General features: G+C 60.2%; 4 protein-coding genes across 8 annotated transcripts; 3 read left to right on the top strand and 1 right to left on the bottom strand.

The window, feature by feature from the left end:
- The first annotated feature begins 712 nt into the window (after positions 1 to 712).
- On the top strand, positions 713 to 9,719 carry TRAF2 (TNF receptor associated factor 2). 4 transcript variants are annotated; one of them, XM_063316527.1, is made up of 11 exons: positions 713 to 733; positions 2,419 to 2,639; positions 3,508 to 3,586; positions 3,907 to 4,005; positions 5,999 to 6,160; positions 6,312 to 6,386; positions 6,692 to 6,766; positions 6,929 to 7,288; positions 7,650 to 7,827; positions 7,964 to 8,112; positions 8,396 to 9,719. In XM_063316527.1, the coding sequence occupies exons 2-11, from the start codon at positions 2,452 to 2,454 to the stop codon at positions 8,612 to 8,614; spliced, it is 1,584 nt and encodes a 527-aa protein (XP_063172597.1). In that variant the 5' UTR covers positions 713 to 733; positions 2,419 to 2,451; the 3' UTR covers positions 8,615 to 9,719. The 4 variants fall into 4 exon arrangements, with proteins under 4 accessions (XP_063172597.1, XP_063172598.1, XP_063172599.1 ...); XM_063316528.1 differs by lacking the exon at positions 713 to 733 and adding an exon at positions 1,401 to 1,422; XM_063316529.1 differs by lacking the exon at positions 713 to 733 and adding an exon at positions 1,585 to 1,685.
- Positions 9,720 to 10,091: 372 nt separating this feature from the next.
- FBXW5 (F-box and WD repeat domain containing 5) lies at positions 10,092 to 16,285 on the bottom strand. Its single transcript, XM_063316484.1, has 8 exons — positions 15,801 to 16,285; positions 15,179 to 15,336; positions 14,305 to 14,479; positions 13,523 to 13,671; positions 12,972 to 13,431; positions 12,518 to 12,665; positions 11,896 to 12,108; positions 10,092 to 11,232 (listed from the first exon to the last, which is right to left on the bottom strand). Exons 1-8 carry the CDS (start codon positions 15,970 to 15,972, stop codon positions 10,989 to 10,991), a joined length of 1,719 nt encoding a protein of 572 aa, XP_063172554.1. The 5' UTR covers positions 15,973 to 16,285; the 3' UTR covers positions 10,092 to 10,988.
- Positions 16,286 to 16,883: 598 nt separating this feature from the next.
- On the top strand, positions 16,884 to 22,146 carry C8G (complement C8 gamma chain). 2 transcript variants are annotated; one of them, XM_063316485.1, is made up of 8 exons: positions 16,884 to 17,152; positions 17,925 to 18,076; positions 18,893 to 18,963; positions 19,119 to 19,220; positions 19,750 to 19,851; positions 20,141 to 20,179; positions 20,928 to 20,988; positions 21,157 to 22,146. In XM_063316485.1, the coding sequence occupies exons 1-8, from the start codon at positions 17,027 to 17,029 to the stop codon at positions 21,248 to 21,250; spliced, it is 747 nt and encodes a 248-aa protein (XP_063172555.1). In that variant the 5' UTR covers positions 16,884 to 17,026; the 3' UTR covers positions 21,251 to 22,146. The 2 variants fall into 2 exon arrangements, with proteins under 2 accessions (XP_063172555.1, XP_063172556.1); XM_063316486.1 differs by lacking the exons at positions 20,928 to 20,988; positions 21,157 to 22,146 and adding an exon at positions 20,732 to 20,903.
- Positions 22,147 to 22,623: 477 nt separating this feature from the next.
- LOC134506335 (lipocalin-like) lies at positions 22,624 to 25,263 on the top strand. Its single transcript, XM_063316487.1, has 7 exons — positions 22,624 to 22,825; positions 23,400 to 23,539; positions 23,813 to 23,889; positions 24,526 to 24,639; positions 24,747 to 24,848; positions 24,953 to 24,978; positions 25,071 to 25,263. The coding sequence occupies exons 1-6, from the start codon at positions 22,727 to 22,729 to the stop codon at positions 24,976 to 24,978; spliced, it is 558 nt and encodes a 185-aa protein (XP_063172557.1). The 5' UTR covers positions 22,624 to 22,726; the 3' UTR covers positions 25,071 to 25,263.
- The last annotated feature ends 428 nt before the right edge of the window (positions 25,264 to 25,691 follow it).

Here is a 25,691-nt window from a genome sequence, read left to right as displayed (position 1 = left end):
GGGACTGTCCGAAAGTGATGACGGCCCTTGGGCTCCAACTCCGGAGCCTGCGCAGAAGGCTCCGGTTCCGCTGCTCAATTCCTGAACGGGCAGCGCCGCCGCGAATCCAGGGTTTCCGGGAAGCTTCGCTTCTTCGGGGCGGCGCTCTGCCTGTCCCCCGACGGCCCATCTCCCCACTCCCTCCCTCCCGGCTTTATTGCTGCGGACGAGCCTGTGGCCCCTCCGGCAGGGATCGGATGGCGCAGCACGGGGAGATCAGAGCACCCCGCCCGGCCCGCCTCTTCCCTCTGAGTTCTCCGCGATAACGCCGCGATTTCAGCTGCGGCCCCGAAAAGGTAGATGGACCTGCGCCTGACCGTCACCGGACGACGAAGCCCCCTCCAGAGCCGCGGCGGCGGGATGGAAAAAGGCCGCGCCCCTCCTGTCGAGGGAACCGAAGCGACGTGGAACCTCCGCGCTCGGAGGCAGCGGATCCGGGCCCCGAAGCGGCCGGCCGCGTTCAGCCGGGGCAGCCCGAGGGGCCGGCTGACTCGCTGACAGGAGGTGCGCGAATTACCTCAGGGGCGGCCTTCCCGCGCGCCGGCGCCGTTCGCCGCGGCCACGCCCCCGCGCCAATCGCAGCCCGGGGCGGGGCCTCCGGGGGCGGGGCCTCGGCATTGCCGGACGAAGACAAGTGGCGGAAACGTTGGGCGGGGCTTCCGGTCGGTGCTGGGGTGGCCGGACGCGGCTCCGGGTGAGTGGGGGCAGCGACGGCGGCGGCGAGCGACCGGGATCGCCGGACGGGCCTCTCCGGGGGTGGGCCGCAGCCCACCGCTCCTGGCACGCCGGACGACAGGCCCCCTCCGGCCCCGCGTGGCACCGGCTTGGCGGGCTTCGGCGCGCCGCAGCGGCTGGAGGGCCCCCTCCCGCTGCACCGCTGGGTCGCGAAGGGGAGCGCCGACCGGCGCCCGTTTCTGCCTGCCCCGGCAGCCCTCGCGGTCTGGACGGCAGCTCCCGCCCGTCGCTCCGCGAGCCGGCCCGGAGGGCTCCGCGGGGCGGAACGCGGCTGCCGCCTCTCGGAAACGTTCCCGGGAGAGGCCCGCCCGGCGCCTCCCGGGGCTTTCCGAGCGGCCGTGACGTCCGGAGCGGGAAGTCTTCGGGGTGCGACGGGCGTCTCCCCGCCCCGCCCGGCGTCGGGGCCCGCGGGGGCCTCGAGCGGGGAGGGGTCGCTGGGCGGTTGCGATGCCCCAGGCAGCGGGTCCAGGGCCGAGAGCCCGGCGGGCTGTTCCCGCAGTGCAGCCCCCCCGCGGCCACTGGCCACGCCTCGACTGGAGCCTGGCTGCTCCTTCCAGCCGCGCCTTTGGGGGTTGAGGCAGTACGGACCGGGGAAAGGCGCCGTCTCGTCCTGGGTCAGGTCGGGATAAGCCTGGGCTGCGCTTCTAGGTACGCGGGGCGGTCGCGCTCCGGGAGGGCGCTTCGTCTCACCGAGCACGCGCTTGTCGCCGCCTCCCTCCACGGACAGCCGCCCTCTGCCCTCCTGACGGGTCAGCGGCCTTTCGGCTTTCTCTTTTGGCGAACGGGTAGTCGCGGCTAAGTCCCCCTGGGGTGTGCCTGACAGCGCAGCCGAAGTATGGAGCGGCATCCTTCCTGGGGGGCTTGCCTTTGCTGCCCTTTCCTTAGCCCTAATTGCGGCAGCGTGCAGAAAGGTAAACTTGCTAGTAAGGGAGCCAGGAACTGGATCGAGATAGGACAGGCGGAGAAATGAAAGTAGCCGCCTCGATGTCAGATCAGAAGACGGTCGGTTGAAGCGGCCGTGGGAGTCTGGCCTGTACAGGAAATGTCTTTTCTGTCAGTAGACGGGGCAGTGAAGATGGCAGATAAAGCAGTAAGTGGGAGGTGTTGCCAACAATGTTGGTCTTAAGCGTTTGAGGGTAGAGGTCAGATAAATTGGGGGACTTCGGCGGCTGGAAGGGGAAGCTGCTTGCTCTGTTTGCTTGGCAGGAGAGGAGAACTGCCTTTGATCTGCCGTGAGTGAATCTGGGGGTCCTCGGGGCTACAGAATGTGGCAGTGGCGTGAGAGGGGTGGGTTAGGCAAGCAGGGAGGAACAGTCTGTCTTAGCCTAGTGGCACAGCAGCTGGCACAATCCTCCATGGGCAGTGGCAGGCTACCTCTCTGTGCTCCAGGCTGGGGATCCACTCACAACCAGGTTGTTGTGGAAGTTGGATGCTAGCCTTGCAGAAGGCTGGCCTGCTAGAGCCAGCGCTGCTGGGCTTTTGCCTGCCCGTTCCTGGGTATGGGTGGAATCTACCCTTGCCCACTTGGGAGCAGTGCTGGGGGCCCCAGAGTCACACCCAAAGGGGGTGGGCTTGGTGTTAACTACTGAGGGAAAGCTCTTTTTAAAATGGAGCTTAACTGTGGCCCATTGTTCTTCCTTCCAGGGTTGTGAAGGCCACGCGAACAGTCTGGTTCACATGGCATCAGCCAACTCGACCCCTCCTGGCTCTTTGGATGTAAACCAGCCAGGGTTCCCCAAGGAGATTCTGGGCACGGAACTGGTGGGCAAATACCTGTGCTCGGAGTGTAGGAACATCTTGCGGCGGCCGTTTCAAGCCCAGTGCGGCCATCGCTACTGCTCCTATTGCTTGAAGAAAATTCTAAGGTGTCTCTTGCTTGCTTTGCATAAACCCCAGTGCCCTCCGCCAATGCCAACACCGCCCTTTGCAGATGGGAGGGCGAAAGGCTGCATTTCAAATGCTTTTCCCTGAGGAGCTAACTTTGCAGAGATTGTCACCCGGAGTTCCCTGTGCCTTGCCAAGAGTCTGAGGGGAATAGATTCCTCACATGGCTGATGGCTTGTATGGAGTAGGCAGCAGGGCAGTCCCTCCCCTCCCCGCTTGGGTCTGGGCTCCCAACATTTTTTCATGTGGGAAAGATCTCTCAGGGATCTCCCCAAACGTGAGCTTCACCTGTTTAGTTCCGAACCAAACTCTCACCCGTGAAAGCAGCTGCTACACCTTTCTGATTAACTCCCCATCTCCCTCCCTCTGCAGAAAGAGAGGAACCAAGCAGGTCAGCCAGGTAACTAAATGGCCTTGCAAAGAAGAGAGCAGCTGCTTGATTGCACCCAGGACAGGCACTCTGACGCCTGCCAGTTGTTTGGGGATTATTCTGTTGCTTCAGGAGTTGCAGTCAGGAGGGCATCAGGTGCACACCTCGGGATCAGTCAGGGTGGCACGGCCAAAGAGGGAGGGCAGTTCTTCCAGTCCGTAAACAATTCCCACCTGAGGACCTGGAAGCAGTTCCCCCTTGTGATGGTGGCCAGGCCAACGGCTGTTCGATCAGTTTGAGCCAAGCAGGACTGATTGCACATGCTCAGAGAGCCATTGAATGATGTCCGAGCAAACGCAGCTCTGTTCCTTTTTTGAGGAGTGTGTGTCTTGCTGGGGAAATGTCTGCCCAGTTGACTGGGGTGGGGGGTCCCCTGAGACTCTCTGGGATATTCTCACTGTCTCCCTCTCCCCTGCCAGCTTGGGGCCCCAGAAGTGCGCAGCCTGCATCCAAGAGGGGTTGTACGAAGAAGGCGCGTCGATTTTGGAAACGGGGGTGGTAAGTGCAGGGTCCCCCCTCTGTCTGCAGTAGGGGCGGCAGAGAAGTGGCTTCAGGCCAGTGAGTTGGAGGTGTGCCCATGCCTTGCCCCCCTCTCAGAAAAGCTTTCCAGTTGGGCTTGCTTGCTGGTTTGGACCATCCAAGGGCTCCTGTCACCAATCCCCCACCCCTGTACATATTGTAGGATAGACAGGCTGCTCTTATTTTACCTCTTGACACCCCCCCCTCCATCAAGCTGCTGCCACTGAATTGGCTGGCCAGACTTTCGTTCGCCTTCCCAGCATCTCTGTGGCTTAACCCTTCCCCTTTTGCCCTTTGAGGCTTTCCCAGATAACGCAGCTCGGCGGGAAGTGGAGAGTCTCCCGGCCATCTGTCCCAGTGAGGGCTGCACGTGGAAAGGGACGATCAAAGAGTATGAGGTAAAGATCTGAGGGAGCCTCAGCCGGTTTGGCCTCTTCCCATCCAGCCCCTGGCTCAGGAACGGGCTGGGACTTGGCGTCCTTTGTTGTCTGGAGCCTCATGGGGGCCCCCGCGGCTTGGGGCTTTTGTCATTGCTGAGTGTGGGGCTGTGGGCACAGAGCGGGGGCCTTCAGAGGCGGCCCACTCAGGGGCCCAATCCCCCTCCTCCGTGCGAACCCAGCAGCATCTCTTAGGGGGGGCCGTGCTCCCTTTTAGGCCGGAAAGCACTTTTCACATGGCTTCTGGGTTTGCCGTTTGTCCTCCCCAAACACGGGCGTTTCTTTCCTCCACTGTGTATCCGGCGACGTCCTCCCTTAGTGCCCAATTCCAGACTGTGTGTGGAGGCTTCACCTCTCAGAAGCTGAGGGAGAGCAGGTGGCCCTGGGGCTGGGGAGGATGCACCCTGCCCTGTGCAGGAGAGAGAGAATCCCCTGCTTTGCAGGCGGAAGGTCCCGGGAGGAGTTTTTCGGGTTCTGGCACAGAGGCTGCACCCCGTGGAGAGGGGAAGGGCCCAGGGCTTGAAGACACAAAGGCTGGAGCACCCCCCCCCCCTTCTCTAACGAAAACACTCTCCTGGCAGAGACCCCTCGGCGCTATGGCGGCCCTCTTAGTGCTCTCCCCCCTCCTCTCTGCCATGAACCACGAGGCCCGGTGGAGGTCGCGGGACTCTGCAGATGGACAAAGCCTTCTCCAGCCTCCCTCCCCATGGAGAACCGGGGAGTGATTCTGCTTCGGCTGGCTTGCTCAGAAGGCTGCCTGTCTCGCTTGGGCTGATCTCTGGGAGAGCCAGGCTGTCTGCGGCTGGGGACGGCTGCATGCTTTGAGCGTCAGTGCTTCCAGCTTGGAAAGTCCCTGGCGGAAGCCTGCGCAGTGACACCCCTCTGGAAAGTCCCTAAAATACTTGCTTGTTATTCAGCCTGAGAGGAAGTGGGGGCTGCCGGTGGTGCCAAGGGAACAGCAGCCCTGCTCAGGGGCTGGCGTTGGAACCTTGCGCATTTCCCTTCTCGCCATTCGACACCAGCAAAGAGAAGTCCCCCCGCCCCCAACCGCCAGCTGCCTTCTGCCGGTTTTACTTTCTCTCTGGGTGGGGCGCAGGGCTCTCACACGGAAAGCGAAAGTGCATCGCTGTGGCTTTCAGCCCTTCAAAAAGCTCTCGCCTTGGAAAGCTTCCAGGTGTGTCCTGAAGAGCCACAGCCGTGTTCGTACTTCCAAATGTGCAGCTGTTTGGCTCTCCTCGATGGAGTTTCCTCTCTGAGAATTGCCATCCCAGGATCTGACTAAGAACCCCATGGATCGGGAGAAGCCTTCTCCGTTCTGGGTCCAGACCTGGCAGGGTGGAAGTTGGCTTCCAGGGCAGTTCAGATACTTCAATGGGAAGTTGGAAAATCCCAGCCAGGCAGTCAGCCTGACCCCTTCAGTTCGGCCCCTGCACTTTGTGGTGGGGCTCTCTTCTTCTCCCCCCTTAATAAAACAGAGGCCCACCAGAGGACTGTACGCCTCAGCAAACATGACCTTTCACAACAGAGTGAGTCATTTCTGACCGAGGAGCTCCGGCCAGAGAATCCATAGGATTTCCATCTTTTGGCTGCCTGAAGCAGAGCGACGGGCGTGCCTAACCCCCGGCCTCCCCCCTCCTGGGATATTGATTTTAGCAAAATAAACACAAAAGTTAGCAATGCAGTTAAAAAGTTAGAGAATTAGAGAATAAGTCAAACCCAGTCAGAACAAGCGATGTGGCCTAGCACAGATCCCCTCTGACACCAGCAATAGACCAGAGATGTTCTTTGGGTGCAGGGAGTCAAAGAGCTGAAGGGCTTGGCGGACCCCCTTTCGGGATGAGGTTTGGGGCCCTTGCTCAGCGGCAGCTCCCTTCAAACAGCCACGTCCCTCGGGTGGAAGAGTCAGTAGGAGGGCCTTCTGCTTCTCTGACCTGCGCTGGTCCTTTCACTGCAGAGCTGCCATGAGGGCAACTGCCCAGCCATGCTGGTTGCCTGCCCTGCGTGCCAGGGCCTGGTCAGGCTGGGCGAGAAGGAGCAGCATGCAGAGCAGGAGTGCCCTGAGAGGAGCCTCAGCTGCAAGTATTGCCAAGCCCTCTTCCACTTCTCTGAAAGCAAGGTATGGGTCAGAGCTGCCCCCGAAACCCAGGGTCTGCCTCTTGTTGCGCGGCTGCCGCGGCCCCTCAGCCAGGGCTCAGTAGCTGCCTGCTGTGCTCTGAAATGAGGTCGTGTTAACCGCTGAAGGCACCATCTCCGCTTTGTTTTGCCAGGCCCACGACGCAGCGTGCCCCAAATTCCCCCTCGCCTGCGAGGGCTGCGGACGGAAGAAGATCCCCAGGGAGAAGGTCAGGAGAGCGCAAGGCACTCGGCTTTAGTGCCCCCCCCCCATTTCTCCTGTGCAGCTGCCTCGGGAGCACCCTTGAGCTGTGCGCCTTTCTCCCCTCTGTGGCCAGACAGGGTAGCAACCCTTGGCCTATCCTAATGCCCCCCTCCGCTGGCAGGGGGAGTGAGGAAGCTGCCTGCTGCCAGGCCAGGCTCTGGACGGAATAAAGGGCAAGCTGGCCATTTGCTCCCTGTGCTTCTGGGGTGGGACAGGGGCGCAGGGGTGTGCGCCTCCCTCTCCCTTTGAAGCTGCTCTTCTCTCCTGCAGTTCCTAGACCACGTCAAGACCTGCAGCAAATGCAGAGTCCCATGCAGGTTCCAGCCAGTTGGCTGCACCCAGCTGGTAAGTAAGCGCCAGCTGCCCCCTGCCCCCCCTTCCTTGCCAACACCACTCTGAGAGGGAACCCTTCTCCTCCCCTCATCGTGGGATAAATCTCACCGTGCCCCCCCACACTCACTGCCTTGGCCCAGCCTGACTTCCCCTGCACCCCCTGGGGATCTGCAGATGGAAAATGAGAAACTTCCAGACCACGAAGGGAGCCATCTGGGGGAGCACCTCTACATGCTGCTGAGCTTTGTGTTGAGCTTGGGCTCCGCATCCAACAAGCTGGAGCCCCTGCTGGGCCGCCTCTCCGCGGAGGCCGGCTGCGCCCTGGCGGCGGGCAAGCCCCTGGTCCCGGAGGCCGGGCTCCCCAGCTCCCCTGAGCTCCTGGGGAAGTGCGAGGCCCTGGAGAGGAAGGCGGTCACCTTCGAGAATATCGTCTGCGTCCTGAACCGGGAGGTGGAGAAGGTGTCGCTTGTGGCCGAAGCCTCCAGCCGGCAGCACCAGCTCGACCAGGAGAAGATCGAGGCCCTCGGTGCCAAGGTTGGCTGGGATTTCGTGGCTCCCCGGAGGGTGGCATTTCGCTGCCCAGTGTGGGAGTGGCGGCAGGCAGGCAGGAGGAGCTGCGAGCGCGTAGCAATGTTGCTGGCATCCAGAGCTGGACTTGGGGCCTTCTGCGGCTCAGTCCCACTTCCTGGCACGAGGGGAAGGTGCCACTCTGCGCGATGGGATGTGTGTCTGAGCAGGACAGGCAAACCGGGCTGGGGTGGGGGCGGCATGGGTCCACAGAGCAGTGTTTTGTTTTTCACTGCACGCCTGCGTGCACCCCTGCAAAGACTCTAAGCAGGAGACGCCACAAAGCCCCCCGACCATAAAAAGCCCGCATTGTGCCTTTCTGGCCCAGGTGCGGCAACTGGAGAGGAGCATTGCCCTGAAGGACCTGGCCCTGGCCGAGATGGAGCATGCCATCCAGGAGATGGAGGCTGCCTCCTATGATGGCCTCTTCATCTGGAAGATCACCGACTTCGCCAGGAAGCGGCAGGAGGCGGTCGCAGGGCGCTCCCCCGCCATCTTCTCCCCAGGTGGGCCTGCAGGAAAGCTGCCTCCGGGGACATCTGGGCTCTGACCTTGGGTGTGCCAGAAGGGCAGCTGCCGTGCTGCCCCCCACTCCGCCCCCAACCTGTCCTCTGCTTCTGTCCTCCTGCTGCGCTCGGCCAGCCTTCTACACCAGCAAGTACGGCTACAAGATGTGCCTGCGGATCTACCTCAACGGGGACGGCACCGGGAGGGGCACCCACTTGTCTCTCTTCTTCGTGGTGATGAAAGGGCCCAGCGACTCCCTGCTGCGATGGCCTTTCAACCAGAAGGTGGGATGCCCCGGATTCAGGGGGAGGAGCAGCCGCTGGGCCTGCAGAAGGAGCAAGCCGCCAAGCGGAAAAGCGGAGCTTGGCGGGAGCCCTTCGCTCTGGAGCTGCGGTGGGGAGGTGCCTTCCTCTGCATTTGGAATCCCAGAGCAGCAGCTTCTGCCCAGGGTGCCTTTTCTGCTCCAATGAGCGATTGAGGCCCCCCAGCACCAAATACCAAGGCCAGGAAGGTCGCTTGGTTCTTGGGATTTCAGGGGGTGACCCCCGAGTTCTGTCTCCTCCACAGGTCACCCTGATGCTGCTGGACCAGAATAACCGGGAGCATGTCATTGACGCCTTCCGCCCAGACGTGACCTCCTCCTCCTTCCAGCGGCCCATTAGCGACATGAACATAGCCAGCGGCTGCCCGCTCTTCTGCCCCCTCTCCAAGATGGAGGCCAAGAACTCCTATGTGCGCGATGACACCATCTTCATTAAAGCCATTGTAGACCTCACGGGCCTCTAGCGCCTCACCCGCTGGGAACTTGGAGCACAGGGTGTCCCCCTGTGGGTGCTAGATGGCCGCGTGGGGCAGCAGGCGGGATGCCCCCACGGTAGCGAGGGCCCGCCGGGCCTTCTCTCAGCCTTGGAAGCACACCGTGGCCTTGGGGAAGCACTGCAGCGAGGTGCTGCTTTAAAGCCCGGGGAAGGACAGCCCAGGGCCTGAAGAAGGCGCCTTTGCTGGTTCCAGCGTGCTCTTTGGGTTCTGCCGAGTCTGCCTCTCTCTGTGGGTTGCATTTTTCTTCTCTTTCTCCGGAGCACCTCTTTCCCTCGACACCACAGGCAGCAGCGGTGAGGTCCTGGGGAGCTGGTCCAGGGCTTTCCAGGAGAGGAGCAAGCTCTCAGGGGTGCCTTTGATTAAGGAGCCTGGCTTAGGCACACATTGGGTACAGCAGGGAGGATCATCAAGCCCCCACTGGCATGCATCTGAGAGAGAAGAGCCTACACTGTTTGGCTGCTGGGGCTGCCTGTGGACAGGCTGGAAATGGTACATGGTGGGAGGGGGGCTTCATCCTCTGGCCCAGCCTGGCAGCATGAACAGAACAGTTGGCACGTTTGACCTCCTCCTCCCTGAGAGGGGGCTGAGCAGGCTGAGACAAGGGGGGGTGTTTGTGGCCCCGGGACAAGCCTCTTCCTTCCTTCAGCAGCTTCGGTCCCCTTGTGGCACCTTTTGCTGGGGAGGGAAGCCACAGGCCTTCCCAGCATCACAGGATGTCCAGGTGCCGGTCACAGCTGTGCCTTTTCTGAAGTTAATAAAGTCACTTTTTTTTTTTTTTTTGCTTCCGAGTGAGGTCTGATTCTGGCAGAGCCCATGGTGCCCTTGGCAGCCGGTGTCTGGTGTGGTCACACACACCCCTGTGCAACCCTGCACACCAGAGCCCAAGGTTGGGAGGGGTCCTGAGAGAGGGAGGGCTGACGCCTTGCTTGGAGGTCTGGCCCCCTGCTGGGGGGCTGCAGGAGGTGGCTGGGGGGCGAGCGAAAGGGCTCCTTTGAGGAGAAGCAAGATCCCCCATGGGGAGACAGCGCCATCAGGGTGGATTTTGATGGCAATGCTGAAAGTGCTCTTCTCTGGGCAAGTGAGAAAGTCGAATAAAACATTATAGAGGCAAATCTTGTTTTGCTCATGTTTGGGGGGAGGGGATGCTGGGGCTCTTCCCCCCTTGAAGCTGGGAAGCCTGGCAGCAGGCCAAGGAAAGTTTTGCCCATAAACTTCCCTCTGGGCTTGTTCCTAGCCTTGCAGCCCCACCGTTTCTGGTTGGCTCCAAGGAGCCCACTGGAGAACAGCAGTCCTCCATGGGTCTTCTCAAAGGCAAAGCCACCCTGTTCAACTCACTGCCCCTGTGGCCTCATGGCTGCCACAGAAGTGGGCCTCACTCGTAGCCCCCGGGGTGGCAAAGCAGGGCACCCATTGGCTGCAAGCAGTTTGCAAAGATGCTCAGACAGGAGCTGCAATGCAAGCCAAGTTTATTGAGACCAAGCCATGTTGCGCTGGATAGCTGAGGTTGGTGGGACCTGCACGCTGCCCACCCCCCAAAGCATGCCCTCTTGAGCAGAGGGTGGGCTAATTCTGGAGTGGCATCTCCAGGGGTCAAAGTGCCTGTCTCACACACACATTTGGACGCCTCTCTGCCTCCTCACAAAGCTTTACCAGCCTCACAATGTTACTCACCAGTGCTATTCGCACTGGTTGTGTCTTCAAATCTTGCACCCTCACAAAGAAAAATGTGCCACCTTGCAGGGAACATGGAATTACTTCCAGAGGTGAGTAACCCCCTCCCCCAAAAGCCAAGGATGGGTGGGCGTGTACACCTTCCCAGGCTGCAGCCCCAAACCTTCCGGGGGGCCCTCCCTGCCATGCCAAGAGTCAACAAGAGCCTTCTAAAGGGAGCAGAGGCACCAAGGGAGGCGCAGCGCAGCGCACCAGCTGCAAGGACATGTTTCTACTCTGCTTTTTCTCTTACCTTCCCATCAAGCAAAAACTCAGCAGGATGCTTTGGAGCAGCACAAATTTCCTGGCTCAATTTGTGTGAGTCCTGCGGCTGCTCAAGGCAGGGGAGCCGCACCAGAGGGTCGGCCGCATCCTTTGTAAACGTTCCAGCCCGCAGGGTGGGGGAAACACCTCCCCAAAGAGAGGTTTCTGGTGCCGTCCACAAGCAGGCCCTCTCAGCCAAGCCTTCACCGGGGGGGCACCTGCCAGCCTGCAGCTCCATTCCTTGAGTGGCGATGTACCTTCTTCCAGGCCTCACCCCCAGCAGGGCATCTGTGACGCTCAGGGAGATGGGCCAGAGTCGCTTGCCGGGAGATGACCCAGCTAGCCTAGGGGGCAAGCCCCGCCCGGCTCATGTTCTCTGCTTCGAAGCCCAGGAGAGACGTCTATGGAGCCGGGGCTTCTCGGCCTGCAGGATGCGCATGGTGCGGGGAGAGCGCCACACCCTGATGGTGCTGTCGGCGCTGGCCGTCACAAGGAGCTCCTGCTCCACGGGGCTGAAGGCCACCGAGTTGACCACGTCATCGTGCTGCAGTTTGGCCAAGCAGATGTCGTAATGCCGGTCCCAGATGTACCCATGGCGATCCTCGGCCCCACTGCATGGGAGACAGAGACAAGTGAGGCCCAGGCCAGAGGAGCAGCTCTGGGATTGCCACAGCCACACACTGCAGAACACCTCTAGAGACTAGCCCTCAGGACAGGACCACAGCCAGTACAAGTTCTGGACACCGTAAATTAAGGCACCCAGTTATTACGATACAGGAAAATGCCCCAATTCCAGCCAGTGTTCAATTTCTTCCTTAAATCTGTACTGACAGCATAAAGTTACATATTGGGTGTGGTCCCCCCGTTCGTTTGCGGGGGAGAGAATGGTAGCTTGGACTTGCACAAGAGCCAGGCAGCGGTTTTCTGCACAAATGCAGGCCAGTGAGGGCAGGGTTCATGCTGAGAAAAGGAAAGAGAGACTCTCCCTTTGAGAACAAAAGCCTGCTCTCGAGACCCTTGGTGTTGACAGCTGAGAAACCTCCGTGACCACCACACGAGGGGTCTGCGCCAGCATCCCAAAGAAGCCTCTTAACAGTTTAACTGGCCGTGGGGAGGGGTCACAAAGCCCCCCTTGCCCCTGGTCGAGAGTAAGGCAACCCGCCCCCAGCTCCATGGCCCTGCTGATGAGGGGCAGCGTCCTGGGCCGTCCCTCTGCTGTCCTCCTTCCCTGGGCAGGAGAGAGGGAAGGGCCAAGCACCGGAGGGGCTGCTCACCTGGCCACAAAGTCCCTGCTGACGTCTAGGAAGATGAAGTTAAACTCTTCGCTGGGGGTGTACGCCCGGTGGGCCCGCAACGCCCGCTTAGCTTCCTTCATGGTCTTGAGGTCCAGCACGCGCAGCTCAATCTCCTCGGCAATGGGGGGCGGCTGCAAAGGATCGGAAATGATGCAGTCCTCGGGCCAAGCGCGGCTGTTCACATACAAGTACCTAGAGAGGGCAGGGAGAGAGGGCTGGTCCTGCTGGCCTCATGGAGGGCGAGGGGGGCTGGAAATCTGGGCGACAGAGGGCTCCTGCTTGGCCTGACGCTGGGGAATCCTTGAGGGGGGACATCTCCAGCACATCCAGCCCTTCCCCAATCCCTACCGAAGCTGCCTTCCCTGGGTTGCAAGCACTACTCCCTTCAGCTTTGCCAAGTTTGTTCCGACTGCCGGTATCTGCCCAGAGTGGGCTTCCCCGGCTCTAGCAGAGCCTTTTAACCAGGGAAGCTGCGAGCTAAACCTGTGGTTTGCTACCTGCAAGGGCACCTGAAGATGTTTTACCACTGAGCTTAGGCACCGTGTCCCAGCCCACCCCAAGTTCTCTGTTTCTGGTAGATGTGGTTGGCAGCATTCCCTACCTGTGGTCTGGGGAGAGGCCCATGCCAATAATATGCCCGTGAATATCTATGACGTGATCCAGCGAATCAAAAAACTTGTCCGAATTCCTCTCCTCTCCTAGAACAGGCCCTGCAGTTGTCATTTGGTGCGGAAGGATCTGCTTAATTCCTGGTGGGGGGAGCAAGAGGGGAGAAAGGGGGATGCAAGTTGTTAGCCAACCTCTTACGGGGCGGTACCAAGCCTGTATTACCACCTTCAGTCAGACCAAGAGAAAAAGGCTACATAGCCAGGCCTTCTGCCTCTACTGTGGGGCAGCCAGATACCTCTAAGAAAAGTCTTCCTATTGTGTATCCCCAGAGCCTGGTAGACTATCCCTGAAGTTAGAGGTTTCACAGAACCATGGTTGCTCATAGCCATTGATCCTCCAACAGCCGTTCCTTCAGCGCCAAGGAAAGGGGTGCCCGGGTCCCTTACCAATCTGGTGTGGTGAGTAGGTGAGACAGCCGGTGGTGAAGATCAGGTATTTCTTGTTTCCACTCTGCAGGGAGAGCAGGTTGGCCTCCGGGGGCTTCGTCCTGTTCCGGGCCAGGAGTCGGGCCACTTTCGTCTCCATCTCCATCTCCGTCATAATTGGCTGGACGCGTCCTGCAATGATATCGCTCAGGAAGCGGTCCAGCCCATCTTTGGACCCTGCCTCACCTTCGGCCGCCGGGAAACCGCTTGGCTCGGGAGTCTCCTCCTCCGCCTCCTCACTGTCGCTCCCCTTGCAGGGAGCTACAGGGTCCTCCCCCGCCGGCTCGCCAGGGCTGAGAGGCTCGCCAGCCAAGTCGTAGCGGCTGCAGTCCACCACCATGACTGTTCGGATGGTGCTGGCATTCAGGTTCTGGATTTTGAAGAGCCGCTTCACCACGTTGACGTTCTCAGACTCGATGCCCTGTGAGTGGAAAGGCAAGCAGACCCTATCAGGAAGTCGAGGCCTGGAGCTCCCCTCGCCCGCCAAATCAAGGGTGGGAGCCTTGGCTCACCTGGAAGGCGTTGTTGAGCCACAGCACAGAGCAGGAAGTGAGGTACCCAATGCGGTGCAGGTTGCTGGAAATCAGGTTGGTCTCGTTCAGCCAGCAACCAAACACGTCGTAAGGCTTATTACGGACTCGGGACAGGAGTTCAAAGTTCTCTGAAAGAAGGAGGGAAGGCGCTCGAAAGGCCTTCTTGCTCTGGGGACGTCCTCAAGCCCAGGAGGAGTGCCTGCCAAGCGCTCGAGGAGCACTAAACGTGTTGAGCCGGCAGATCAAGACTTTGAGGGACGGGAGCCCTTCCTCCCTTCTTGCACTGCACAACACAGCACCCGGGATTCCCCCACTCTGCCAGAGCCGTAGGAAGGGACCGCCTGACCGCTCCCCTGATCCATCAGTGGCTGCCAGCAGAAAGTCTTTAACTGCCCAGGCCTTGCTAAGCATCTGCTCTTCTAGGTTTGGGGAGAGCTCTCAAAATAGCAGCTGGAGAAAAGGGCGGCTGAGCCGCTCAAACATTCTGCTCCTGGACCGGGAGGAGTGAGGTCCTTGGGCTCAGCTGCTGGGGAAGCTCTCCTAGACTCACTGCCAGGAAAGGGGAGGGCAAATCTGAGTCCTCCCCAACCTGCCCTGAAGCCCAGGGTTGCGGGTAGGATGCTGCTTGCCAAAACACTTGCAGCAGTTCCTGAGGAAGCCAAGGGGCTCCGAGCAGCAGCTTGCTGGCTCTGCCCTGCGGAGCATTGAGGTTCTCCAGCTCCAGAAAGCTCGCAAAGGTCCGCCCTGCAAGATCGCCTTACCCAGGCTGATGACCGCAATCTCCCCAGACGAGGAGGTCCGGGGGCCCATAAAAACTCCAGAGACCAAGAGGAGGGAATCATCTGCGTTGAACTGCGAGAACTGAGTGTAGCTCCAGTTGTATTTTTTCATGCTGGTGCTATGCAGCAGTGAGAGCTGGAGATCGTTGTGCCAGATCTGCAGCCAGAGAGGAGGAGGAACAGGGCTGTTGGGTGGCTTGAAAGACCTGACTGCAGACCCCACCCCAGTTTGTAGGGGCTTTGCATCTGCTGCCACTTTGCGCAAGCCAAGCAATGTTGGAGGGGCTGCAAAATCCAGCTCCCTAAGGATGCAGGCCCACTGTTTTTGAAAAACAATGGCAGGGAAGTTACTCATACTTCTCAGGGCAAACAGGACTGAGAAGCTGGAAAAGTGACCAACAGCACAATCCTACCCACCGCGGTTCAGACACAAAATCTTCCTCAGTGAGGCTGATTCCCAGGTAAGCTAGCCTTGGCAAGACCATCAAAAACTGGGGGAGAATGTCATGCCAATCCTTCCCAGCACAATTTTTCGTTATTTATTGAGACTGACATGTCACATGACCCTGGCTTGAAAGATGGATGGTCACTTAAAAGGCAGAACACGCCTGCTTGTTGATCGATTTTTAAAAACCATTTCCTATTTCCTCCATGAAGCTTTTCTCCTCCCCACATTACCCTCCCAACCAGCCTGTGAAGTTGGCCAAGCAGAATGATAACAAGGTTGGCCAGCTGGCCAACGCTGTGGCTAAATGGGGACCCGAGCCTAGCAGTAGATCCTCCTTCCCCGGCACTCTCCCATCCCACCCCCCAAAATGGCTGCTCTAGGGCCATCTCGCTGCCCCCCCCCCCCGACCTTGACGGTGCAGTCCTTGGAACAAGAGGCAAACAGGTAGCCGTTGTGGGAGAAGCTGAGGTGCAGGACCTGGTCTCCATGCTCTTTCAGGCTCTGCACTTCAACACAGGGGATGGTGTCGTACAGTCGCTGGAACTCCCCATACCAGGAGGTGGCAGCTGGAGCAGAAAAGGAAAGATACAGATCGGGAGGCTGCGCTGGTTTTGTTCGTACCCCATCGATCGTGGCTGTGGGCGGGGATGTCACTTTTTGTGCCCAGCAAAGAAAAGTCAGTGCGACAGCGATGCAGCTACGTTGCATAGTGAGCTCCACAACCGCCCCCCATCCAACCTTCTACGTGGGACCAACCGAGGAACCCCGCCGAGGAACACCCACCCAATGCAGGATTTGGGTCCGGGGGGGGCAGAACCAGAGCCAGGCTGCAGTTCCGGGTTAAAAGGGCTCAGCCTCTCCGTCCCTTCGGCTCCCATCTGAGATGCAACCGGGTGGGTGGGGGGAGGGGGCGGCTCCGGCTGCTGCTTCTCCTTCTTCACCCCCCATGGAAAGCCATATTAACCCTCCCCCCCTCTGGGGAAGGGGCTGCGCTGCACGACCTCCGCAGGCGCCGCCCGGGGGGCCCTACCTGGGTGTCGCGGGACGTCCCGGGCTACCCCGTAGTACCGATAGAAGAGCTCCTTCCACAGGACCTCGTCGCGGGCCACCGAGCGCCACTGCCGGCACACCCGCCCCGCGGAAAGCACGTCCGGGAGCTGCAGGTAGCGGAAGATCTCGTACAGGAGGCTGTCGGGGAGCATGGCGTCATCCTGCCGCCGCCGGGCCGCCGGGAGTCGGAGCGGGCCGGTCAGCCCGGAGGGCTGGGCGGAAGGGAGGGAGGCCCACCAGGCCGGCCGCACGACGCCCCTGCCGGGGAGGCTCCCACCCAAAGCGGCCCCTGCCCGGCCGCGCACTTCCCTCCGGTGCGCCTCCGTCACTTCCGCCAACGGAAGCCGATAGGACCGGCCCTTCGCTCGGGCACCCTCCCTCCCCGGCCCTGCCAGGCGTGACGAGTCGAGCCCGGAGCGGAGCGCGGCTGCCTGGGCCGGCAGGGGGCGCTGGGACGCGTGCGCTCTAGAGCGGCGGGAGGCGGACAGCCGGGCGTGCTGGCTGGCGCGGGGGGAAGCGGGGGCGCGGCGCTGAGGCTGAGCCGGAGGGCTCCCGGCTGGGGGCGCGCCCGGGCAGGCGCCCGTCTTCCTGGCCCCGTTCGTTGTCTGCAGTGGCGAAGGGCGCCCGGGAAGTCCAGCAGAGCGGGAAGCGCAGCGGCGCCCGGAGAACGCGCCGGCTGCCGAGCGCCTCCCGCGTTCAGCTTGCGCACCGCGATGCGAAGGCGGTGAAGCACAACCGCCGCCTGCCAGGAGCAGGCGCCCGGGGCCGCGTCGCCCGGACGGAGCCTGGCGCAGGGCCAGGTCATCGAGGGCCGCGGAGGGGGTGCGCGGCCCTGCTGCTGCTGCTGCTGCTGCTGCAGGAGGGCGCCGGATGGCAGGGGGCGCCGGCCTGGCAGCCGGGCAAGGAGCCAGCGGGAGAAGAGCTTTGCCAGGGCCGGTGGCTCCCCGGGGGCCGGAGCTGCAGGCTCGCGGGCTTCCCCAAGAGGCTGCCTTGCCCACCCCGGGGGGCCCCCAACGCAGTCTGTCCCTTTGTGGAGGGAGGGGTGCTCTTGCCTTCGGGGTGGAAGGAAGCAGCAGCAGCTGGGACCTCCCCGTTGGCTTCTGCCCTTCCCTGGGAAGCCTGATTAATGCCTAACTGGGAGCCCGCCCGCCCGCGCTCCTGCACCCACGGGCACCCCCAAGCCCTGCCGGTCATTGCCATTCCGCCATGGTGCCCATCGCTGTCCTCCTGGCTGGGCTCGTGCTGGCTTCGCCCTCCTGGGCCCAGAAGCCCAGGCCCTCCAACAGTCCCATTGACAAGATCAGCGCCCAGGAACAGTTTGATCCTGCCCGGGTGAGCAGGGGCAAGAGGAGGCGGGGCCGGGGGTCTCATTTAGACGGGTGCCCCTCCAGTTGATGCTCAGATGCCACAGGGCACTCAGAAGCTGTCCTGGGTAGCACTTAGGGAGACTGGTCACTAAGGGTAACCCCCTCCAACACAGCCCGTCATCTCTTGCCCTCAATGAGCCCCGTTTTGCATCTCTGTTGCTCGGGACCGAAGCAATCTGGCAGGTCCCTGAGGCTGCAAAACCACAGTCCTGATTCCCGCACAGTGCCTCTGTTGTTGGTGCCTGCTCCTTATCTGCTGTGTTTGCTTGGCTCCACTCTGGCTGCCAGACACTTGCCAAAGACTGTCAAGTGCGCAGGGGGTGGGTCCCTTGATAAGATTAAGGCTCCCGGGGGAGAAGAACCGATATAACATGCATCTTCTCTCTTTTCCTGGTTTTTGTTTTAAATACAATCTTCTGCGCGTTGTGTTACAAAAAAGCACGGTTCCAATGTAATTTTGTTTTCTCAGTGTCAAGTTTTTTTCAATCCTCGTTTCTGTTCTTAGTTCAGAGGAGCCGCTATACTGTCTTGTTCTGGGGAATAAAAGCGTAAAAGATTTGTTCTGAAGTTGATGTTGCACGTGACATTTTGAAAACATGATTCACTGAACAGGCTTTATTTTTGCAGCTGTTCCACATTTTCAGTGTGATTTGGGGGGGGCAGTGGAATCCATTGGGCATCAATTCCTGGTAAACAAGGGAGGGGGAGGCAAGTTGGACATCTTCCTCCTTTTCTAGTTTGCAGGGAAGTGGTTTCTGGTAGGGGTGGCCTCCGACTGCCTTTACCTGCGCGAAAATAGCTACCGGCTAGAAGCCACCCATGTGGTTGTGTCGATGATTGACAGAGGCACCGGGCCAAAATCTCTGCTCTTTAGCACCTTCCGCCCACTGTGAGTATTCTGGGGGCCCTGCACTCAGGATGGGGCATCTGGGGATGCCTTGGTCCCCATGCAGGTAGCAGACCCTAGGAGCGGGGGTGGAATGGGCTCGGCTAGAGACAATCTGGGGAACCAGGTTTGCAGGTTCAGCCCTTAATCAAAGGCATCCTGTTCCTTTATGCGGAGGGTCTACCTAGCGCTTCTGCCAGGCAACTGTTGAGGGGCCTCCCTCTTCCCCACACGTGTCCAGCCCAGCTCTGCAGAATCCATTTGGACAGCTGCAGGACCAGAAGTGCCTTCAAATATTTCTGAATTTCAGAGTCCAGCGTGACAAAGGGAAGGATGCTGGGTTAGGGTTAGGTTCCAGCAAGATTTGGAAGGTCCAGGTTCCCCAGCCCCACGTTTGTGGCAACGGGCTCTGTTGGTGAAAGATGCATGACGTGAAAAGGTTTCCTCTCTGGCCTGCTCTGAACCAGCCCCCTTTCTGGGTGAGGGGCAGGCCTGCTTTGCCTTACAGCTGTCCCTGGAGGGGCAGCGGGGCCAGGGACCCACCCTGGCTTGAACTGACCACCTGTAGAGGGGATAGGGAGTGGCCTTAAGGACAGGAGGAAGAGCCACTGCCAGATAAGAGAGGCTTGAGTCTGGCCCAAGAAAGTACCTCGAGAAAAGGTCTCAATCAGGCCCTCCCTCGTGCACCAAAGTTAAAGTGAGGGAGCGGGGAAACAAATTCAGGCTTGCAGGATTCTGTTAGGTAGTGTTGGACCAATATGGCATTAGTTTCTTAGTCCGGTCTTCCTTGGTTGGCTGACACCCCCTTCGTGTCTTCAGGGAAGGGATCTGCTGGAACATCAAGCAGACCTATTTTGCCAGCAAGACGCTCGGGCGGTTCCTCCTGAAGGGTGAGATGCGTGAGGGGGGAAGGCTTCCTCCCTCCTGGGTGTGTGGTGCTCTGGCTCCTGTCGTAAGCTGCCTCGGCTTACTCAGCCCCAAACCTGGCACTGCAGAGCACCCCTGTGCCAGCCTGCTCCTTTATCTCTCTGTGGTCCCTCTCCAGGCCGTGGCGCCCCAATGGCCGTGGTGGTGGGGGAGACGGATTACAGCAGCTACGCCATCTTGTACCTTCAGAAGCACCGCAAGATCTCAGCCAAGCTTTACGGTGGGAACAACCAGCCTCTGAAAACTGGCCTTTGGCTGGCGGGTGTTGCTGGCCCCGGATGGGCGGACTGTGCCTTGGGAGGAAGTCCAGGGAAGAGCAAGCTTTTGGGGAGGGGGCGATGGCTTCTGCTGGATTTTGTGTTACGAGTTGGACCCCTCGGTTCCCACGGCAGGGGTGGAGGTCACCTACAGCATCTCTGGGGCAGTCGCTGCTCTGGCCGGCCGCTTTTCTTTCAGGGTGACCCAAATCCAGCCTTCTGGTTGCCAGTCTCTGGTTGCGCAGAGATGCAAGGAGAGGGACTGCCTTTCAGGAGGGGGCCCAGGATGTCTCTGAATGAGCCCCCCCCCCCCGGTCTCTTCTCCCCTCAACCAGCAGCGTGGTGGAGCCTCTCTGTTCTGTAGGGAAATTTGCCTGCAAACAGGGACTCCTCTGAGATTTGACCCAGCCTGATCTTGCCCTTAACCCGCTTGAGGAAAAGGGAGCAATTTAGTGCCCCTTTAACTCTTCTCTTTTTTGAAACCTCTGGAAGGACGAACGGCACAGGTCGCAAATGATGTCCTGAAGAAGTTCGAGGCCGCTGTGGCTGCCATCGGCATGAGCGAGGACCTTGTCTTTTACTACCCCGTCTATGGTGAGTTGCGGGCAGCTCTTTGGCACCCAGGCAGCTTGTATGGGGAGATTTGCCCCTCTCTGGGCCGTGCAAGAGTCACACAGCTCCTGGGCAGGAGCAGAGTGCTTCCCCTCCTTCCTGAGCGTCCACATTGGGTCAGGCAAAGTGAACCCTGCGGGCTTGACCTGCAGCATGTTTACAAGAACCCGTCCATGGCAAGCTGGTGGCACTGGTGTTTAGCTCTGCTTGCTAGCGAATGAACGGAATCCACAGGGATCATTAATCCTGTTTACGTGGCTCTTTTCTGCAGGGTTTTGTCACTTGGCTGACCAATTCCACATCCTTGACGGTAAGTTGCCACCTTGAGCAACTTGGGCTGGGGCCGCTGACCTCTCTGAGAATCTCCGTTTTTAAGCAGCTAGTCCTTGGGAGGAAAGCGTCTTTCCATCTGTTCCACCCAGGGAAACCAGGCATGGGGATGGGAGGCCTGCACTGGCCAGGGATTATTTCTGAGACCCTCTCTGAGTTCCCAGCCTTTTCCCTGGAATGCTTCTCAACAGGCAGAGGCAAGCACATTGAGGGTCTTTGGGGGCGGGGGCTCTTCCATGGAACGTAAAATGGCTCGTCCAGCTTTGCCCTCTCCAGCTTGGGACTATTCTGCTGTGGAGCGTTGATTTCGTTTTGCGTGTTTGGCGAGGGCTCTTGGCAAAAGGCTGGATGCCACAGGGCCCCACGCACCCCTGGCCCCCCCAAGAAGTGGGCGGGCTGCAGCTCCTCTGCAGGCTGACGGGGGCAACGATGCAGAGCCCTGCTTAGGGGTAAGCAGTAAGCAGGGGCCCCTCAGGGGCAGGGGCAGGGCCTGCCCTCCCACCCAGCCGCGTTTGCCCCTTCTGCTTTCCAGAAACAAAGTACACGGGGTAGCAGCAGAGATGAGCAGCCTCTGATCAGAACCACGCTTTGCCTGTGTCAGACAGCCTGTGTGGAAACTCAAAATCGGGAATCGCTGAGCCTTTCCCTGCGTTTTGTTATCTGTTCCTGTTCCTGTGAAAATAAAACCAACTTAAGAAAGCCAAGCTTGACATCCTTTATATTTGCAGAAAAGGGGATGTTAGCTAAAGAGCTGCTTTGTGCTGCTGTGCTCAAAGGTAGAACCAGCAGGTAAGCCCCCGCCCCCGGTGAGGATCAGGATCGCTTGGAAAAGGGCCAGCCTCAGAGCGATGGAGTTGAGCCGGCGGAGGCTCTGGGTTTTAGCAGGACCCTGGGGCTCCCCCTCGCCCAGGGAGCGTCAGGCTGGGGTGCTGCCACATTGCCTTTGTTTTCTTGCAGAGTTGCTGCCCCCAACTGCCAAAGATGCCCCCCCTGCCCCCAGCTCAGCTGCCCTGCCTTCGGGGCTGTTCTCGGCCTCTCCAGCTTTTGCTGAGAAGGCAGTTCTGGAAAGTGCTCGCTGCCCCCCCTCCGGGTCTGTTCTCTTGGCGGCCGGCTTGTTTTGCTGTTCCGGCTCCAGCCTTCGCACGTGCTGTTTACCAGAGCGCCCTGGCTGCGTTCCTCGGACCCCCTCCGCCTGGCTACGGGAGGGCGTCTCTCATGGCTCTAAAGGGGGCGGCAGCCTTAAGCCAGGTCCGAAGGATGGAGGCTGTTCTCCTGCTGGCCTGGCAGGAAGGATGTGCGCACCCCCTGCTGAAAACTGTCCGGATCCTTTCTCCCTATTTCCCTGAACCCCTCTGGGAACAGTGGGAGGGGGTCGCGGGAGAGGCGCCTGGCAGAAGCAGCAGCCTCTGGCCAACAGCTGGGCTGAGCTGCGGCTGCGTCTCTGAACCGTTGAGGGGCGGCGGGTAGCTGCTGCAGCCCCGGTTGGCTCCCCAAACACAGAGACCTTCCCAAGCAGGGTGCGTGTGGCCTTTCTCCCGTGCCCAGCATCGTCCCTGCCACCTCCAGCCCTTTGACTTCCCCACTGAGCAAAACTCCTGGTGACCAGATGGACACAGCCTACCCCCTCACCCAGCTGTGCCTGAGAAGTGGGCCCAACCATCTCCAGATGGGCAGCTGCTGGAATGCTGCTTTCCCCTCTTCCTTCCTTAATCAGGAAGCTGGGCCTCAGCTGACTGTCTCAGTGTTCAAGCCCAGCAGAACGATACGTTCTATGTACTGAAGTTCTCCTTCAGGAACTCAAGGCAGTGCCCACCCTATTTTCCCCCACAACAGCACCCTGCGGGAGAGTCAGGCTTTCTTGGCCAGGGAACTGCCCACGGGCTGAATGAAAGATGGGGCGGGTGGCAGGGCCTTCACGCTGATCCAGCAATGCTGTTCCTGTTCTTCTCGCCCACGACACGCAGAGTCTGCCGGCAGAAAAGCCCACCCTGCCAGGAAGCAGCGAGGGGTTCTTGGCATCAGGGGCGGGGGGCAGCCAAGGTCTGGGTGCTCTGAACAAGGTGGTTCTGCTGGCGGGCTCCTTCCCTTCTCCCTCTCTGCGCTGTGCCAAATGTTGGATGAGGCAGCCCTGAACTTTGTACAGCAGAGCGAGAGCAAGCAAGGGAGGGGGTGTCCCTCTGCACACAGCCCTGGATCGTGGGGGGCCAGGCTCCTCCGCCTTGCAGGGCCACCTCTTCTGCCGGGCTCTCCAGATGGGGCGCAGCCTGGGCTGGCTGTCCCGGCAGGGCCCTTGGAGAGCAGAGGCTGCCCGGCTGCCCGTTCATGCTCTCCGTTTGCATAACTCTGCTTGGCGAGCGCGGGGGTGGGGGGAAGCAGGGGCTGGCCTCCAGCAGCAGGGTTGCCCCTTGACCCATGGCTGGGCTGGCCAATATATAGGAGGCTGTCCCAGTTCCTGGCTGACTGTTCCCAGGAAGCCCTTTGCAGAGACTTGCTACGCCGGTCAGAGCCAAGGATCGTCGCCTTCAGCATGCAGACTCAGCTTTCTGCCCTCTCGGCCTTCGCCCTGCTCTGCCTGCTGAGGGTCCAGGCGGAGATGCCCGTGCAGGGTGACTTCCAGCAAGAGCAGGTAACGGGGGCTGCCGTGTGGCGCCCCCCACGCCTGAGCCCAGGCGCTTGGCTTCTGCGGAGCAAACGCCTCGGCTGGGTCATCCCCCGAGCCTGTGGGTGGAAAGGCCCAGAGTCCCTTTGCGGTGGGCGCCTGTGTGCTGGGGGGGTCTGTGCAGAATGGAGGAAGCGCCTGTCTCTCATTCACCCTCTTGGTGAAGGCTTGGCTGCAGGAAGCGGCTCTCTTTCGGCTTGTCCTGAGGTCGGAGGGAGCAACGGCATCAGAGGCTCATGTCGCTACAGCACGCTGGAGCAAAACACCTCCAGTTTAAAAGCTGGTCTTTTTTGGCTGCGAGCCCCCACTTCTGTAAACCTGGAAGGGATCCAGACTCTTCCGAGAACTGCATTCCATCTCTCGGGAAAAATAAGCCTTGGAGCGGCCAGCACCCTGGGCTAAGCCCAGTCAAACTCTTTCTAACTGGTGCTCCTCTGCCAAATGCCCTCCTGGCTGGGGAGGCCTAAGGCCTGCTGGGGGTGCCAGGGAGGCCAAGGGTGTGATGTCAGGAGGCCTGACACCCCCTCTCACCCCCTTCCAGTTCACAGGGACGTGGTACAGCATTGGCCTGGCCTCCAACTCCCGGTGGTTCAAAGAGAAGAAGCTGGTGATCAAGATGTGCACCACGGTCGTCACGCCCACCGGAGATGGAAACTTGGACGTCACCTCCACCTATCCTAAGTAAGGGCGCCTCGTCGCTGCTCTTGCTGGAAAGCAAGGTGGGGCCTACTCCGGGGAGTCCGAGCCAGGCCATTGGGTGTCACGTGGCCTTCCGTGCGGCCCTGGGGGAAGGGCAGTCGTGCCTGATGGACACATCCTGACCGTCCCCCCATTCTGGGCCTGGCTGCCCCTCCTGAGCCAGCAGTCAACTCCCCTGATTTGGAGTTGGGCCCCGGAGCCGGTGCTGCGGCCGCCTCTTTGTGCAATCTCTCTTCCTTCCTCTGTTCCTGCCAGGCTTGACCAGTGTGAGACCAAAAGAAGCCTTTTCCTCCGGACAGATGAGCCCGGCCGCTTCACCTACACCAACCCGTGTATGTGCATGCCCCTCTCCGACCCGCCTGGGCCGTGCCCAGTCCCTGAGGACGGCTGCCCCCTTTCTTGCCACTCACATTCAGCTCTCTGTCTCTGTCTCAAGGGGGCCGGCCACATGGCTGGGCTTGCCAACCAGAGGAAACTGGTTTGCCAGGCCCAGCAAGCAGCCAGGGCACACGGGCCCTGGTCTAGCTGCTGGCGCCTTCCCTGGCCAGAGGGATTATCCCTCTCGGACCCCAGACTCCCTGTTAGAGGGGCAGCCTCGCCCTGGTCCTTCCTGTCCCACCCCTGGCCTCCAGGAGGGGGGAAGAAGGCTTCCCTAACTAATCCTGATGTAGGGGAGCTCCAGATGTGTTGAATGCCGATTCCCATCAGCCCCGGCCGGCATGGCAGGTAGCCTGGGACCCCCAGGGCAGAGCTGAGTTGGGCCTGAGCAGCCTGGATTTCCCACGCGGAGACGAGGGCTGCCTGCTGCAAGGGAGGGTGGCAGGGGCTCTGTGACCGGGGCTGCCAAATGGTTTGCGCAGAGGAAGGAGGTCCTGCTGGGTCCAGTGGGGCAGGGGACGCATCCTCCCGACCTCTGTCTTCCATGGGCCCTGGCTGGAGGCCCTCTCTCCTGTCTGCTCCTGTTTCAGGGTCGGGAAGCGTCCATGACATCAGGGTGCTGGAGACCAACTACAATGAGTACGCGCTTCTTGGGGACACGATAACCAAGGGGGCTGAGACGTTCACCATGGTCACCCTGTATGGTAGGTGCACTGTCCCTCTAGGGCACGGGTGGGCAAGTGCCAGGGAAGGGCGATGTGGGGGGAGGGCAAAGGGTGCTTACCAACCCCCTCTGCTTTCCTGGCGGCAGGGAGGACCAAGGTGTTGCGCTCGGAGCTGCTGGAGAAGTTCACCCAGGTGGCCTTGGGGGAGGACCTTGGCCAGGAGGACATCCTCATCCTGCCCCGGACTGGTGAGAGCGCAGCGGGCAGGGAGGCCCCCGGGCTTTAGCGGGACCAAGGAGGCCCAAATGGTTGGTGTTGTTCTGACCCCTTTCCATGTCTTCTTTCTGAGCAGATCTGTGCATGGCAGAAATGGTGTAGGTGAGTTGTGTTATTTGTGTGTGTTTGCCAGAAAGTGTCCTAGCATCAAAAATCCTGAAATACCTCTCTCTCTCTCCCCCCCGCCCCCCCAGCAACCAGCCTCACTTCTGGCCTCCGCCTCAGAGGGAGAAGGATGAAGGCCTGTTCCTGACCTGCAACGCTGGAATTCTCTGTGGGACCTCCTTTCCCCCTCTGCCCTGCACCCCTCCTGCCTCTCGCCTGGAATAACAGCCCCTCTCCTTGCCTGAAAATAACCCTAGCGATAATAAAAGAAAATGCAACACAGACCCGTGTGGTTGCTGCTTCTCTTGCGCCCTGGGAGGGGGGTCTGGGCTGGGTCTTTTGGACCCAAGGGAGGCTTTGAAGTGTAAGATTCCCTCTTGCCTGGCTTTAAAAAGTTCTTTAAAAATGCAAGAAGCCTTGTCCATTTCAGCAAGTTCTGTCAATTTCACCCACCATTCCTCCCTGACAGAACCCATCTTTGTGGTGTGGTAATCTTGCTGCGGCAATTGCATATGGAAATAAACTTCCGTGGCTGCTTTGGTGCCAACTGTCTGCCCCGCTGCTTCCCCGAAAGGGCCAGATCCTGCTGGGCATTTCTGGACTGGGTGATGTGTCAGCAGCTGGACAAGGCTTTGCATCTGGACCTCTCCCCTTTCAAAGCCTGTCCCTGGCCCCTGCTTTCTGCAGCCTGGATTCTGCAGCCCTCGCTC

The sequence above is a fragment of the Candoia aspera genome, chromosome 16 (genome assembly GCF_035149785.1).
Source record: "Candoia aspera isolate rCanAsp1 chromosome 16, rCanAsp1.hap2, whole genome shotgun sequence".
NCBI lineage: Eukaryota > Metazoa > Chordata > Lepidosauria > Squamata > Boidae > Candoia > Candoia aspera.
The sequence above is the reverse complement of the archived record's forward strand: the minus strand, read 5'-3'. Positions and strand labels throughout refer to the sequence as shown.